Source organism: Triticum urartu, chromosome 7 (genome assembly GCF_003073215.2).
Source record: "Triticum urartu cultivar G1812 chromosome 7, Tu2.1, whole genome shotgun sequence".
NCBI classification, from domain to species: domain Eukaryota; kingdom Viridiplantae; phylum Streptophyta; class Magnoliopsida; order Poales; family Poaceae; genus Triticum; species Triticum urartu.
Window position 1 is genome coordinate 544190345 of NC_053028.1, and position 17077 is coordinate 544207421.

The 17077-nt window shown below is 44.7% G+C and overlaps 2 protein-coding genes across 4 annotated transcripts; one reads left to right on the plus strand and one right to left on the minus strand.

Moving 5' to 3' along the window:
* The first annotated feature begins 260 nt into the window (after positions 1-260).
* Positions 261-2794, plus strand: LOC125519041 (phosphatidylcholine:diacylglycerol cholinephosphotransferase 1-like). The gene is made up of 3 exons (XM_048683929.1): positions 261-891; positions 2071-2431; positions 2664-2794. The coding sequence occupies exons 1-3, from the start codon at positions 478-480 to the stop codon at positions 2792-2794; spliced, it is 906 nt and encodes a 301-aa protein (XP_048539886.1). The 5' UTR covers positions 261-477.
* LOC125521034 (phosphatidylinositol/phosphatidylcholine transfer protein SFH2-like) lies at positions 2760-8101 on the minus strand. 3 transcript variants are annotated; one of them, XM_048686089.1, is made up of 11 exons: positions 7818-8101; positions 7639-7667; positions 5398-5481; positions 5248-5301; positions 5060-5137; positions 4440-4493; positions 4153-4212; positions 3968-4063; positions 3671-3772; positions 3504-3584; positions 2760-3381 (listed from the first exon to the last, which is right to left on the minus strand). In XM_048686089.1, exons 1-11 carry the CDS (start codon positions 7870-7872, stop codon positions 3097-3099), a joined length of 978 nt encoding a protein of 325 aa, XP_048542046.1. In that variant the 5' UTR covers positions 7873-8101; the 3' UTR covers positions 2760-3096. The 3 variants fall into 3 exon arrangements, with proteins under 3 accessions (XP_048542046.1, XP_048542047.1, XP_048542048.1); XM_048686090.1 differs by lacking the exons at positions 7639-7667; positions 7818-8101 and adding an exon at positions 7187-7225; XM_048686091.1 differs by lacking the exons at positions 7639-7667; positions 7818-8101 and adding an exon at positions 7104-7125.
* Positions 8102-17077: the final 8976 nt, after the last annotated feature.

Below are 17077 nucleotides of genomic sequence, written 5' to 3' on the forward strand. Positions count from 1 at the left end.
AAAGTTTAAAACAGGCGCCTGGGGCCGACCTGAGGGCGTCGGCTGGGAACCCGATCACCCTGTGGCCGATTTTAGCGCCGGTTCGTCCCCGGACGACGATTTTTGGAGCCACCTAGGCCAACGGCTGGAGATGCTTTAACTCCGGACTTATTCGCAGGCTCTAAAATGACAAATATTTAGGAAGGGAGAGAGTACTACCCATTGTGGCTAGTATTAAACCGCCGGGCCTCTGCATTAAACACCCGCCTCTCTCTCTTTCCTCGGGACCTCCGCCACGCGCCGCAGCCGTCGGAGAGAAAAAAACGCTTACAAAAGCACCGCGAATCTCAAGGTGGGAAATCCACCAATCCAATCGGACGAAAGAAAAGAGAAAATTCCCACCACCGACCGCGTCACTCATGCGCGCGCACGCGCACCCGCGCTGAAAACGGCCCACCGCCCACGCGCCCCGCGGCCAGCCGACGCGTCCTCGCGCGCATGCCGCCGCCCAGCCTGACCGCCGCGAACGACCGGGTCGCCGCCGCCGCCTCCGCCGCGAACGGCCACGCGGGGCCGGACGCGCGCCGCCGCGCGGGCAAGGGCAAGAAGGTCCACCCGCTGCCGGCCGACGGCGCCGCGATGGGGGACGGCGCTGGCGGCGAGAGGCTGGCGGGCGGGAGGAGGCCGATGGACTGGCTGTCGCCTGCCGGGGTGGCCGGCATCCTGCGGCGGCACCCGCTGCCGGCGCTGTTCGCGTGCGGGCTGCTGCTCTTCATGGGCGTGGAGTACACCATCCCCATGGTCCCCGCCGCCGCGCCGCCGCTCGACCTCGGCTTCCACGCCACCGCCGCCATGCACGCCGGGATCGCCGCCCGGCCCTGGCTCAACTCGCTCCTCGCCGCGCTCAACACGGTGAGCGCACTTCCCTGCCATGCCTAGATCCGATCGGCGAATGAACCTAGCTCCTGCCGATCTGCCCATCTGCTCCACCAGCAATTTTTTTCCCCTTTTGCTTTTTGACCTCTTGATGTCATCGACCAAACGTGAAGGCAACCAGCGCTTTCGGTTGAGCAGAACAGGCTACATTGTAGCCACGCCCACCAGAAAGTGGAAACTGAAGAGGCTCACGAATTTCACGTAACCATTTGTCTTTTCGTGCAGAGTTTGCTCTCCTTTTCGTATTTTGTAGATGCAATTTGTCTCACATTTTACACGAACATACCATTGCCACCTCCTGCATCTAGATTTTCCGTAGAACTTTCACACCCGCTGTCGGCGGAGCAGTTTAATCCCAGTTTGAACTAGTACACTCCTATTTATACAATTGATAAAAAAATTAATACGCATCGGTGGCAGTTGCACATCAACATCTCTTGCTTTAATTATAGGAATGATGATGTCTAGGCTCTGGTATTGTGACAACAAGTGAATCTTTGTGAATTGTTTCCTCGCTCCGGGTGGTGAGGGAAGCAAAACTAGCTGGTAGCCATAAAGCAAAGGACCAAGAAACTGATGAGGGCATGTACAATGGTGGCATCACTATACTGGTGCCCCATGCTCCACCTAGATAAAAGGTTACTGAAGCTACTGTTTAGTTCTACCTTCATCCAACGGAAGCAGTAGTAGTGTTCTCAGGTTTGGTAGCTTTTTCTCTGTACAAAAAGGTAGCAAGGTACTGTTGAGCTCAGCAATGGTGTTTTCCAACGCTTTCCCATTGGCTGCCTTGCACTTTTTTCACGGGAGAACCAGCCTCCTCTGCAGGATCCCGTCTAGCGCTGCAAGCAGCATCTTTTTCTCAGGTTCAACTATCCAAGCCGACTTGGCAGCTGGGGCACCGGTCCATCCTGGAGCGTTGGCCTTGCCCTGAATGGTGTTGGGTGAGCTAGCTCACCCTAAAACCACTACCATCCAACTTTTCGGATAAGATCAAGAATATCATCGTCATGCATTCTCCACATACCCATGGATTTCCTGATAAGATACTGCATCTGGCTAGATAGCTACCCGGTCCCCGCTCCAATTGCCACTAGTTGCTAGTGTTGCCATGACGGAATCCATGCTGAATGTGACATGCGACCCTCTCATGTGCAGGTGTTCGTCGCGATGCAGGCCGCATACATCCTGTGGGCCGTCCTCGCCGAGCAGCGGCCGCGTGCCGCCATCGCCACGCTCATGATGTTCACCTGCCGTGGCCTGCTCGGGTGCTCCACGCAGCTGCCCCTGCCGGCGGAGTTCCTGGGCTCCGGGATGGACTTCCCCATGGGGAACGTGTCCTTTTTCCTCTTCTATTCTGGGCACGTCGCCGGAGCGGTGATCGCGTCCATCGACATGCGCCGCGTGGGACGGCGCAGGCTGGCGGTGCTCTACGACACGCTCAACCTGCTGCAGTTCGTCAGGCTGCTTGCGTGCAGAGGGCATTACACCATTGACCTGGCCGTCGGTGTCGGCGCTGGTCCCAGTCACGACGTTGTAAAACGACGGCCAGTGAATTGTAATACGACTCACTATAGGGCGAATTCGAGCTCGGTACCCGGGGATCCTCTAGAGTCGACCTGCAGGCATGCAAGCTTACATCATAGGGCTATCAATGGCCGTGGAATTGCAGTGGACTGGACGATCCAAGTCATTTTTTAGAATGCTACTTGCTGATATGTAATTGTGTAACTGTGTTTGTCCTTTGTAAGTTAAGTTGCAACATCTTCTGAAATGCAAGTATCAGAAGCTTAAAGTACATCACAAGACAGGAATCAGCACAGGAACCAAGCTGGGAAGTGGCAACAGATGGCAAAGGTCAAGATGCACCATTTATTTCTGATTGAAGGATGGTACTCTCAAGATTATTTTTGCATCCATGTTACAGGATGATTTACTCCTAGCTTAGAGGACATACATATGACAGTACATTGCCAAAGTATACAACAGGTGAATAGGTGGTTATTTCTATCTAGTATACATCGGTTGCTTCTTCTACCTCAGTCTTGCACCATGGAACTGGTCACCCCACAAACAACAGCAGGCTGGTCAAGCAAACATCGCAAACACCGAAATGGATCATCAGTTTCATCACAGCAACACACATCTGTCGTGCCACACCGCTGACATCTTACACGGACACCGTTATTTTTGGTCGCCATCGGCAGACCCATTCTGTTCACCGAGCTTGTGAAACTCGGCCTGGATGACCTCCACAATCATGGCGTCATCGGGGTCTTGATCGGGGATGTCTACGTGCAAAGAACCCTGCTTGATGAGTTCCTGATTCAGCGCCTGCTGCTCGATGTAATGGTAGAGCTCTTGGTGGAAAGGGTGGTCGAGCGAGAAGCAGTCATCGATGCTGCTCAACGAAGCTTTTGATGAACCCTCGCGTCGACAGAAATGGGGGATGGAGGAATGGTCCATAATCTGCATAGTCCAAATAAATGGTCCATGGAGGTCTCATTCTCTTATCTCTCTTGCTTAATTAGAGTGCAGTAATGTCTTGATGAGCAACGAGTGATGAAAATAGCACTAGCAAGTAATCTTACCTTTAGGAGCTCATCTTTCCCACGACCACTCAAAACATGAACCTTCTTTCTTGTCCTCTCTTGCAGTAGAGGTTTCACAACCTAGTAACAAAATTAAATTACTATTGGGTCTTCAAAACAAAAATTACTAAATTACTGGTACAATGAAAAATCTTAGGCATCAATACCTTCCAACACGCTGAGAATATATATGGAGCATTCACAATATAATAGGTCTCGGCCTTTTCAGGGTAATTCAGTTCATCGACAGCAGATATTGCAGTCAAAATCTGCAATCCAACAACAGATAGCATCATAAATATGGACTAGCGTACACAACATGCAGATCTTATGCAAATATTTAGCTTTCTAAAAAAATGGTTCTTGTCCCTGTCACCTTTGGATGTCATAAACACCCATGTATTTTCCACTTCTGTATGTAGCCATAAAAGCGTAAAAATATGACATGTTCATGCAGGTCATACCTTCAATAGGCTCAGTGCTGACAACTTCAGACCAGTCATATCAAGAACCTTTATACAGGTGGTTATAGGTCGTCTAAACTTCTTCGTCGCCATGGGCTATGGAACATAAGCAAGGAAAGCAGGTGTTATTCAATCTCAAATGAACTAGATGATCTTGGCCATGTAAAGATTAGTTGCACACTCACCAGAATAATACGATCACGGTACTCATTGATCTGAATATGAGATTGCACATAGTAATGGACCTGAAAATGCAACATACTATCATTCTAAAGCACATAAAGAACGACAGATTGAATCTTCATGCCTATAATCCAGTAGAAATACATTTCCAATTCCATTAATATTGCAATTTGATAATTATCTTTAATTGACATGGATGCAAGCTGACAAACTAAACACTCATCAGAACTGTATTCACAGGGAGAAAGTGAAAACATCTGATTTGCAAAAGAAGTATATGGTCAATTACCGAAGCTTTGTCATATGTGCTCTGTCCAACACCAAAGGCAAACACTGGGACGCCCTGGCAAATGCAAAGGAAAATTAGAGTATTAAATAATTTGAAGGTTATCTATAGTACAATTAATTATGGTCTGAACACGATTACTTGTATCTCATAAAGACCCACAATTACCAAGGTAGTGTTTTCATAGAGACCTATAGTTTCAGAATGCAAAATCGTGTCATCAGGGGTTTAAGACGCCAATCTCCCAAACATTTTCTGATCAAAGAAGTTCAAATCTGGACCCTTTCTCAAATTTGTTACCGCTGATTGTTCGATATACATATCCTTTACTAGTGCAATAGACATATCTTATGTTTTTGAAGGTGAACGTATCTTATGCTATCCGTCAGAAACTTATCTGCAACGGATAATTCAAGGGTATAGCAGTATCAAAAGACAGCCATATAAATAAGTAGTGGTGCACAGCATTGGAAGTAGGGACCAAATAGCTACATCAGGTTTAGCTATGTCGAACGTTGCATGTTAGGAAACACATTATGATGAAACAAGTTCTAGAAAAGTGAAAGGATAGGACCCAACAATGGAAGGAAATAAAAGATAATTGGCTTAAGAAAGCTATATACCTCCTTTGAGTATCCCGATAACCCAACAAGCTGTGATTCTCGTATCGATCTATACAAGTCTACTGGGGTTATAGGTTTCTGCAATTGTCCAACACATGCAGATGATCAATAACAAGAAAAAGTAAACAGAAAAATCGACTTAACTGGCTTAAGACAGGCAAGAGTGTCTCAGAAGAATGGTTGCTCACCTCCAGTATACTGTCAATTTCATTTTGTATCCTCCAATTCAAACAATCCACAAGCTAGCAAAAACAAAACATACTTAATCAGTGAAGTTATCCATGGAACATTTACTTCAGCATTAATCACGTAGGGGAAAATATAAGCCAAGACCTTACCATTTTATGAGCATTAGTTACATGCCACTCTCTAGCTTTAAGGAAGCGCACTAGTGTCTCTGATGGACATCCCTGGTGCACATTCTGGAAAGAGAAATTCGTGTAATTGAGAACTCAACTCCCATCAAAAGCTACTTTACGATCTGTAATAGTAACAAAATCTTTGGAAAACTGAAAGAGCTGAAATGCACCAAATATGGTTTATAGTTCTCCCCAATATGGCTGTATGTAACACTCAGAATATTTTGAAATCTTTAAAGTATGGTATTCTTACACCAACTGTAGTTCTGGTAGTTTTGCCATGAAGCTAAGAGGTGCAGGTGGTATTTTCTTTGAAGGAGCTGTGGGTATTGCTCTTTTTGGCCTCTTTCTTTTCCTTAGTGTTGTGGTGCGCGATGGCTGTTTGCATCCTCAACACTATGTTCATCATGTTGTTGCAGAGGTCAGGTTTACTTTATTTGTATCAGCTGGATGCATTAATAAAATTGTCCGCTTTGGAAAAAAAAAAGTGGTTCCTCCAGTCCTCCCGATATGGTAGTATGTAACACTGAGCTTAATTTGAAATCCAAAACATTGTGTTATTTTCATATTGTTGTAAGCACTTGTAGTCATTATTAGTGTTTACATATGATAGTATCCCGATAATAGCAGGATCACATCAAGTGTTCCTAAAATTAGAAGGGGAACTTTGCAAACAGAGTAAGCAGACATGATCAGATGCTAGTTCAATCATAGAAGACGGGATTCCAGATGTAAGTGGCAGGTATATGCTTATCTTGACTTTCTTTTATCCTTTTTTCCATGGCAGAATCTTATGCTATAAAAGTCAGGTTTTGTTATGGCAGAAGGAATATAGAATCTTAGCCCTTAAAAGTCGGGTTTCGTTATCAGTGAAAGAATCAATATTCGTTTCCCATACAAGCCCCAGAAATAGACTATGCATAGTGCGCATTCATGGTACGATGAGCAATTATAGATCTTCCACAAGTATGAAAATATAAACATAACGAATTCGCATGCATTGGCTACTTTGAAAAGCCAGATATATTCTCTGAGACCGGAATTGGCTCATTTCCCCTATAAAAGAACTTGGGTGCTTATATTACTTGGTAGTAGTTCCATGTGCTAGTACTTTGCCTGCCTAATGGAGAATTTCAGCACAATAATTATGCTGCAAGTAGCACTGTCCATCTTGATTCCAGCTCCACTAGATAAGAGATTCTGCTCCGGAATAAGTTGACATCTCCTACTGATCAGCACTCAGGGCGTGCAAAAGCCTTGGTCTCAGGGAGCATTTCAGTAACCACAAAGCATAGAAAATGCAAGCAATTTTCTGGGATAGGATGTGTAGCAACCTGAGACCAGTGCCACCATACTAGCAGACTAAAAAGCGCGGAAATGAAATTATGCCGGAGAACTTGGAGCCTCTGCTAGAGGAATCTGTACTGGCCAGATCCCAGACGGCAAGGAAATTTTAGTGAGGAATACACTGTTACCAACTAATTGGGAGACTCGATGCCCCCAACAAAAGATCAGGAGGCTTCGAGTGCGAACACCTCACCGTCCACTAGTTGACTCAGTGGAGGTGAGATCAGAACAATTCCATGAGAGATGAGACACACCCCTCACTTCATTGTCCAACCACTCAAAATTACCCCCCGGAGAAATCCCAAACGTGTGGCCTACACCAAAGAACAAAAGAATACCTTGCATCCACAGGCAAGCAATAGCGCGGCAACTCTCCCTACCGAAAATCTATCATATCATATCATGTATACCATATACATACAGATTGCTTATAGCAGTAGCTCATCGATATTCAGTAAACCACCCTTGATCCAGCATGTTATCAACTAAATGCTCTGTTCCAACTTGCAAACAAAAGTGGCCAGCAGACTTGGAGATTAGATAGTGACTGATATCAACCAACCATCTATCGCCAAACAAGTGGTCCTTGTTTTTGACCTTCCCCTACTTTTCGGCAAGATGAGAAATTGTTTTTTGTTCAATATAAACAATGTAATAAGTAATATTATGATGCAGAGGCCGGCGATAATGAAAGTTTCCGTCATCTAAAAATCCATCTTCCCTGATCCATTTGAACCGAGATTGGGTTTGCAGACCTCTGAGCTGAACTAAGTGATTGTCTACACTCTACAGTCCAAGTGAAGCAGAAAACAGAGTACTGCAAAGGCATGCATACAAAAGCTGGAGAACAGAGAGGAGGAAGATCCAGCATACCTGGAACGTCTTCTTCAGCGGCTCCTCGACTGCAGAAAACCCAGAACAAGAGGCACACGTCAGTCAGCATTCAGCAGTCAGCACCGAGCAAACGCATGGTGTGTGTACCAAAACTCGAAACGTGGAAATGTAAGGACCGGGGGAGAAGAGAAGGGGTGAAGGGCCGCTCTTGCGCTAACCTTGGTCGAGGAGGTGGGCGAGCTGCTGGACGGCGTCGTCGCAGGCGGCCCCCATTGCGCGCGCTCGAGGAGGCGGGAGGGGAGCCGAGCGGAGCGGGGCGGCCGATTCTACGGGGTTCTGGCGCGGATTCAGGCTTCAGAGGGAAAGACGTTCAGGTTCAGGGGGCGGTGGACGAGGGGGAGGAGACGGTCTCCTCCGAGTCGTCGGTCGACCGGCTCTCGTCTTGGTCGGTGGGTCGGTTTGTCGTTGCGGGACGACTTTGGGTTGGGAGTCCGTCCACTTCAGCCGCTGCTATTATAGGCGCGCAATCCGGCGGGGATGCAGTTTTCTTTTCGTTTCTTGTTCTTTTGGGCATGCAGTTTTTTTCCTTTTTGCAGGGATTTTGGGCATGCAGTTCAGTTGGGTACGGATTCTGTCACCTCTCGCGAGTCGGATACACATCCAATTCAGAGTACTACCATACTTTTTTTAACACAGTACAGACGCAAGCGCTCATACATACGCGCATATACTCATCCTTATAGAGGCACACATGCACATCTATGAGCACCTCCAAGAGATTGAGGCGGCATATCGTCTTGAGATTTATGAAGTGTGCATCGCCAGAAATCCCGAAATAAATTCAGAAATAATGCGAGAATCAGGACTTAAACCTGATGGGTTGAAAATACCACTGTCTCTCTAACCATCCAACCACAGGTTGGTTCGCACTAGACTTTATATTTTGGTACGTATAGGCCAATGTGTTTTCTAATAAACGTAAATAATACACATAGGCCGATGTTTTCTTTTACGGGTAAAAAACTTTATTTCTCAAATTTATTGTCCACAAGAAGCTGAGAAAAAAATCGGATCACACTCGAACGGGTGGATGGTATTTTCTTTTGTCTGTTTGAAGAGCTGGTCGGCAAACGACTCGGAGGAGACCATCTCCTCCCCCTTCTCCACCACCCCCTAAACCTGAACGTCTTTCCTTTCCACGTTACTATTGTTTCTTTCTCCTTCTTCATATTGACCTTCTCTATCTTTGCCAATAAATGATGAGCTACAAAAGGACTCGTTTTTTCGTGTCACAGCTGATTACTCTTTTTTTCCTTTTTAAAGAATGACATTCTATGTCCAATATCTCGATCGAAGTACGGAGGTCAGAATAAATAAAATAATGATCAATGGAGTTGTTCGCCCCTCTGAAACCACATCTTAGCGTCCTAGAGCCAAGCTCCAACTTCCGGAGTAATATAGGTCCAAGTGTTATATTTGTCTTAATGTTATATCTTATTTCTTATTGCCGCATGCGCCTATGCTTGTAATGACTCATGTAAGACTAACAAGCCTCTCTCTAATTGCTACTCCCTCTGCCCGATGAAGAGTATACATCTAGTCATTTTAGGACACATTATGGAGTGAAGTAAAAAATGCATTTGAAAGGTGCAAGCCACCATCTCTCTTCTCTTTAATTACCCAACCCCAATGAGCTAAGTGTATTTAGAAATTAAAAAGACCATGTGTAGATTGTTATTGGTCTTGATTACCGTCTAATTAGAGAGAAGTATTTATTTTCTACTTTAAAATGCATTGGAAAGATAGAAGTACACTCTTTTATGGACAAATTTTGAAACCAAATGTATACTTTTCACCGAACAGAGGGAGTATATAACAAACGGTGGGGAATCCCCACCCTCCCCTCCCGCACATCCCCCATCCTAAAAAAAGTCATATTACTTTTGTTGCATGTCCTTTTGGGCCTATTCATGGTGTGGAAATTCCTTTATATAAAACAAAAAAGAACATGATTAAAATGTCATGTACTACCGAATCTTGTAGGTCAAGAAATTTATTCTACAAGCCAGAGTCCTTTCATATAATAAAAAGTGTTCACAAGGCGATTATTTAGATTGGTGACATGAGTCATACATCTACTTATCCAACACAGTCCGTTGGTTCGGTGTAACAAACTCTGCTATTCCGAACTCCTCTTAAGTCTATTTTTTCTCAACCAGGCTTGGCCCTTTCATTAATTCCTTAATGGAAATACAATATCGTTTTGGTTCCAAACTTGTAGCAACATAATAAAAGGAGGTGGGAAAGAAGGAAGCGAGTTGGGCAGATTAGTGGGAAACCCGCTTTAAGTGTACGGGGAGAAAAACTTTACATTGTCAAAAAAGCAAGTTGGGTTAACTCTGTTTTGATTGAGATAGATGTTTGTGAGCTTTGTATCTCTCCCTGAAGTGATGTGCCGCTTCGCTTCCTCAACAAGGCTTCCAAAAAAAATCGTCATGTCTCTTTCTGTTGCGGAAAGCACGGTTAGAGCCACATGACAGTCATGTTCTAGGACCTGTCATGTTGTTGTCCGTTGAAGTGCCAATCAATGCAACCTCCTAAATACAACCCGAGAGTATTGACACTGTAGTTTTAGAACCCGGCTTTTATAACTTCTTGAAATTTCATCAAAGATCATACAGCTGAGAACTAGCGACCCCCATAGTTTGGAAAAAGTGAAGATAGCTTGAATGAGCTCGACGATCGATGCATGCAAATCGTCAAACGGGATTGCTAAATCGCAGTCGACTGAGACTTAATCAAGTCTTAGTTGATGCTATATTCGTGAGATCTTATGTAGAGATTCGTGTCAATTTTTCTTTTAATTTTTTCCCCTTTTCTCTTTTAGTTATGTCATTTGACTGAGACCTAACTAAACCCAATCAAAACTGTCAACTACCTATCTTTGCATGTAACCATGTCACATGCTAATTAACTTAAAATCCGACATTAACGAGTGAGTGTACATAAGAACCAAAAAGTTGCGGGTTAGGTGGCTCGCGTGCAACTCATGCTGGGCAAACTAAGCAAATCTCGTGGAATCGAGCAAGTAACGCCATCGTATTGAATTGCGTAAAGCTAGCACGCAAGAAATTAAAGAAACCGCCCGTGTCCATTACTATTTTTTGCATTGGTTGACAGCGGCGGTCAGGTGCAAAAGTTGCCGCTCCATGGATCGTAGCTACAACCTTATTAGGGTGGTGCGCCACTACGGAAGATACTATGCTAGTATATGTGGATCGTGTGGACGCGAGTCTGCTTTATGGGAGATAGAATAGGGCTGCGTGAATATATGCCAACACATATATTCATCGCCCCATCATCCTCTTCTTTCCATGTGTTCCACACTGTTGACTCGTTGGTAGAACCGATGCCCACGACCTCGTCGGTCTTGGCGTCTTGCCGTGTCGTGGCGATGGAGCGTCACTATATTAAGTTGAGTATGGCGTGGGCAGTGGAGGAGCAGGAATCTTAGCGTGTGGGGTTAGAGATAACCTCCAATTGGTACCATCATTATGGGGTTTAGCAATTTTAGCATCTGAGCACGTGGAGCTGCCTTGGGGTTGTTGCGGTGCTCGTCGGTGCTGGCCTGGTGCTGTTGTCGTGGTGTTTGAGTTTGAATCAAGCGAAGTTGCATCGGCAGTTTGGCACACAAAGGTGATACAATGGCATTGTGAATGTAGTGTAGTTCTAGGCTTCATGCGAATGAAGGATGTGAAGCAACTGCCGATGTGTGTTTAGTGCGGAGGAGGCACAAGTGCTACTGTAGCAAGTTTGGAGTGGAGACACAGCTTCACACCCTATATGGCACAAAAGATGATATCACTCGAGCTGTAGTCCAAATTACCTATGAATCATACTATAAATCGCATACCAAGAAAAACATGCATTATTGATCTCTAATCCCTCGTCACCGCATGTTCATCCTTTTTTTTGGCACAGAGAGCGTAGTAGTGGAGCGTCACAGTACACCAAGTCATTTTCCGGCTTATCCGAATAAGAGCAATTCCAATAGTTCTCCTAAAAAATCTTCCTGCAAAACCATTTTTTGGCTTCCCCTAACGTTTAGGAATAGTTGGCTGGGAGTAATTTTTGTCAATTCCCATAAACTTCATCCTCTAAATCTATTTTCTATTTCATTGTTTGTTAAACAAAACAAGCTAAATGTCCTAAGGCCCGCCAGCCGGTGATACGAGTTAAGGCCACCGACGGGCAGTGACGCGGGTGGGTCGTGGCCGTTGGCGACATGAGCGGCAGGTGGTGGTGCGACTGGCGGCGTTTTCGGCGTCCCGACGTGGCAGTGCAACGGTGTCCCGGCATAGCGGCATTCCGGCGAGGTTTCGTTGGGGCGGCGGCGTTTCAAGAACATCGCACGGTAGTTTCAGGCAGTTGCAACCCCGCCAAAAAGATAATCTTTCAAGGAGAAAATGCCACTTTTACGGGATTATCTAAAGTTTAGGCCAGTTTACGAAATTTGTTGGAGAGATTTTTTTGCCCCAACTTCTTGTAAATGACAGTTATTTTAGAGATAAAGGAACTATTGGAGTCTTTTTTAGTGGTAAACTACACTTTATTGAAGGAAATATGTCCTAGAGGCAATAATAAAATTATTATTTTATATTTCCTTATTCATAATAAATGTTTATTATTCATGCTAGAAATTATATTGACCAAAAACCTTAATACATGTGTGCATACATAGACAAACACTGAGTCCCTAGTGAGCCTCTACTTGATTAGCTCGTTGATCAAAGATGGTTAAGGTTTCCTAACCATGGACATGAATTGTCATTGATAACAGGATCGCATCATTAGGAGAACTAGATAATTCCCCCGCGCGTTGCTGCGGGAATTCTTAGTCCTACGCACATGGTAATGCATAAATGGAATAACTTTGTTTGAATAATATGGATATGATCTTAAGATGATTTTTTTGGAATGAACACAATAATAGCAATATAATTATAAAGATAGCAAGTATAGTGTTATGCATAAGTAATCTCGTATCATTTACATTAATAATTTTGTACACTAAGAACTGGATTCTCAAATGGAGATGCGACAAAAGGAATTGCCATTTTGATATACTTATTGTGTATTCTATGTGAGTCTTGTTGTAAATATATCTTGTGCATGTTATTAGATCACACACTGAGATTGGACAGAGATCAGTAACATTGTGCATGTAGAATAAAGAGATGGAAGTTCACAATTGACAGATCCAATAAATATTGCAGCTGAGAGAAAATAGAAGAAGGTGCCTGCAATAAATAACGATGTAGATGAAAGCAACATATCAATCAGCTTCTACTTGAGCAGGTTAAGGAAGGTACCCTATACATGGAGACAAGAAGGCAAAGGGAATTGCAAGCTTTCCCTTTTAATAAAGTGTGGCATTAAGACAATCAGCAAGAGCACCATTGAAATCTAAGTGTGTTGGAATAGCACCACTTGAGCTATCAAATGCTTAATATAAAAAAATAATTGCACAGCTGCTAGTTTGATTCACGGCATTAAAACTTGTGTTAAGCAATTCAGTAAGCATCTCTCAACAAAGCATAGTAGTAAAGGAGCAGAGATACTTAATTAATTAACTTAAAAGGTGGGTTCCTTCAGAAACAATGACATAAAATTCATTTGCAGAAGGAAAACTATGTCTGCAAAATATAGATGTTCTAGGACTAAACGTTACAATGGCCATGGGAAATAAATAGCAGGAATTCTAGCCCTTGAAGCATGGAACAAACAGAATAGGCGCTGATGGTACCCGGCGAAAATTTCACTTCTTTGGAAGGATTTTTTTAGGGGTTTCTGAAAGGTATACACCGCAGTATTATTGGACTTGTATTAAGGTAGTACTCCTGCAATAGTACAATACGCAAAGGACGACGAAGCCGCAGACGAAGAAGAAGAACACCTGCAACCAACCCTGGTCACAGAGAGACACCATCGCTCGACGCTCTGTGCGCCGCAGTTGTTGTCCGTCCTTGAAGACGAAATCTTGAAGGCGATAAACACACATCGGCCGAAGACACGCCCCATGCCTCGTCGAGATCGCGCCGGAATACCCGACCTAAATAGGTCGAGGCCTGATTCCATCGAGATCGAGCCACATGTTTGAGTGGTGACCAGGTCGTGTATTGCAGAGCTGGATTCCGGCGGCGGCGGGCCGGCGGTCGAAGATGAGATGCGCAGACGAAGCGCTGCTTTGTTATTAGGGAAAATGTGGTGGGAGCCTGGGAGGTGGAGGATACGATGCATCTGGTTTTTCAGAGTGGCTCATCTGTTACAGAAAATGGAGGCGATGACCACTGTATGTATCGCAAGGAGAAGCACTATTGGGATCATGTGGAGTTCAAGCTAATTTATAGGGAGGGCAAAAGGAGATGCATGGAAAGGGAGAGGACGACTCATTTTTTTCTTGATCGCCTAGATCAGTTCCCGTCCAGTCGTTTCTGGTGGATTTATGATGGGCTGCTTTATTGCCAGTTCGCTAGTGGCAGAAAACAGAACGATTGGAAACGTATGGGCTGCCATGTATGCTAGACTTATGGGCTGCCACTTTGCTAGCAATAGAAAACTGAACGCGCAGAAAAATAAACCACAGGACAAAAATCGAATGGCCACTTTTTTAGAGGAAGGTTGTAGAGAGGCGATGACATGGCAGAATAGCTGAGGTTGATAGGTTGATGAGGTGGATAGGATGCATGTCAAGAGAATTAAGTTAGTGGGGATGAACTATTTAGGTATTATAGATTATAGATGATGTGATGGACCTCATCTGTTAGCTTAGCATATTGATCGTTCAGTTTTATTGCTATTACTTTCTTCATGTCAAATACATATTCCTCGACTATGAGATTATGCAACTCCCAGATACCGGGGGAATATCTTGTGTGCTATCAAACGTCACAACGTAACTGGGTGATTATAAAGGTGCTCTACAGGTATCTCCCAAGGTGTTTGTTGGGTTGGCATAGATCGAGATTAGGATTTGTCACTCTGAGTATCAGAGAGGTATCTCTGGGCCCTTTCAGTAATACACATCATAAGAAGCCTTGCAAGCAAAGTGACCAATGAGTTAGTTACAAGATGATGTATTACGGAACGAGTAAAGAGACTTGCCGGTAACGTGATTGAACTAGGCATGAAGATACCGACGATCGAATCTCGGGCAAATAACATACCGATGACAAAGGGAATAACGTATGTTGTCATAACGGTTCTACCGATAAAGATCTTGATAGAATATGTAGGAGCCAATATGAGCATTCAGATTCCTCTATTGGTTATTGACCGGAGAGGTGTCTCGGTCATGTCTACATAGTTCTCGAACCCGTAGGGTCCGCACGCTTAACATTCGATGATGATTTTGTATTATATGAGTTATGTGATTTGGTGACCGAATGTTTTTTGGAGTCCCGGATGAGATCATAGACATGGCAAGAAGTCTCGAAATGGTCTAGAGGTAAATATTGATATATAGGACGATAGTATTCGGACACCGGAAGTGTTCTGGAGGGTATCGGGTACATATCGGGTCATCGGAAGGGGTTCCGAGTATCCCCGACAAAAGATATGGGCCTAATGGGCCAAGAGGAGAAACACAGCAGCTAGAAGGGGCTGCTGCGCCCCCCATATGGGCCGCACCAGAGGAGAAGGAAAGAGGGGAAGAGAGAAGGAGGGGGAGGGATTCGGCCTCCCCCTTCCTTCCCTCCTCCCTCCTCCTTCCTTTCCCCTCCAAAACTTATGGAAGGGGGGAGGCCGAACTAGGGAGGCTACCAAGTAGGATTCCTCCTACTTGGGGCACCCCCTTGCTGCTCCCCTCCCTCTCCCACCTATATATACATAGGGAGGGGGCGCCTAGAACATACAACAACATCTGTTAGCCGTGTGCGGCGCCTCTCTCCACAGATTACATCCTCGGTTATATTCTCGCGGTGCTTAGTCGAAGCCCTGCGTGGATCACTTCACCATCACCACGTCGTCATGCTGACGGAACTCATCTACTTCCTCGACATTTTGCTGGATCAAGAGTTTGAGGGACGTCATCGAGCTGAACATGTGCAGAACTCGGAGGTGTCGAACGTTCAGTACTTGATCGGTCGGAGCGAGAAGAAATTCGACTACATCAACCGCGTTGTCAAACGCTTCCGCTTTCGGTCTACGAGGGTAGGTAGACACACTCCCCCCTTTCGTTGCTATGTATCTCCTAGATAGATCTTGCGTGAGCGTAGGATTTTTTTTAAAAATTGCATGCTACGTTCCCCAACAGTGGCATGCGAGCCAGGTCTATGCGTAGATGATATGCACGAGTAGAAGAAAAAGAGTTGTGGGCCATGATCGTCATACTGCCTACCACCAATGTCTTATTTTGATTCGGCGGTATTGTTGGATGAAGTGGCCCGGACCAATCTTACATGACCACGTTCATGAGACCGGTTCCACCGACAGGCATGCAACTAGTTTTGCATAAAGGTGGCTGGCGGGTGTCTGTTTCTCCTACTTTAGTTGAATTGAATTTGACTACGATCGGTCTTTGTTGAAGGTTAAAACAACAAACTTGATAAATCACCGTTGTGGTTTTGATGCGTAGGTAAGAACTGTTCTTGCTAGAAGCCCGTAGCAGCCACGTAAAACCTGCAACAACAAAGTAGAGGACGTCTAACTTGTTTTTGCAGGGCATGTTATGATGTGATATGGTCAAGACATGATGTGATATACGTTATTGTCACTGGTACGCGTCGGTGCTATACAAACGGTTTTTAACCCCTTTCCGCGACGGCATTTGGAACTGTCGCCAAGTGAGTGTGGGCGATAGGGGGTCCTTCCCACACGACCCAGAAACCGTCGGGGATAGGCCCTCCCGGGACACAGGCTGGGGCAATATGAGCTCATGTGCGATCGGGCAAGGCATCAAAACCCAATCATTTCTGTTCGTATGTACATCCCACACGATGAATCCCAGAAAAACATTTCCGTTCATATATATATATATATATCACACACAGTCAATCCAAGGAATACGTTTTCGTTCTTATGTACATCCCACACAGTCAATCCAGGAAAAACGTTTTCGTTCGTCTGTGATAGGTGTAACTATCACACACGCTCTGCCTTGGTTAACCATTTGCTTTTATCAACTACATCACACACGATTTGATGAAGAAAACTATGTGGCATTGGGCTATCCGTCACAAGCGCTTTTACTGCTAGAATCGTTTGCAAAGTTCCATGACACATTTAGCAGGTTTATTAGTTTACAAGTAATAATTCCAGTATTACGGAAATTCATATTTCATATCGAACAACTGTTTGCCAATTTTATATCAGGCACATAAATATATTTTAACATCACAATACGATAGCTACCTGAAAACAACACAGTACAACATATATAGCTAGTTCAACTTCATAAAAACAATATTATAATAATATA

Excerpts from the sequence above, each read along its gene's own strand:
- LOC125519041 (XM_048683929.1), top strand. The coding sequence starts at position 478 with ATGCCGCCGCCCAGCCTGACCGCCGCGAACGACCGGGTCGCCGCCGCC. Across the intron at positions 892-2,070 it reads TCCTCGCCGCGCTCAACACG|GTGTTCGTCGCGATGCAGGC; the intron begins GTGAGCGCACTT and ends TCTCATGTGCAG. Across the intron at positions 2,432-2,663 it reads GGCCGTCGGTGTCGGCGCTG|TTAAGTTGCAACATCTTCTG; the intron begins GTCCCAGTCACG and ends GTCCTTTGTAAG.
- LOC125521034 (XM_048686089.1), bottom strand. The coding sequence starts at position 7,872 with ATGGGGGCCGCCTGCGACGACGCCGTCCAGCAGCTCGCCCACCTCCTC. Across the intron at positions 5,302-5,397 it reads TAACTAATGCTCATAAAATG|CTTGTGGATTGTTTGAATTG; the intron begins GTAAGGTCTTGG and ends TGTTTTTGCTAG. Across the intron at positions 4,213-4,439 it reads GCACATATGACAAAGCTTCG|GTCCATTACTATGTGCAATC; the intron begins GTAATTGACCAT and ends TTGCATTTTCAG.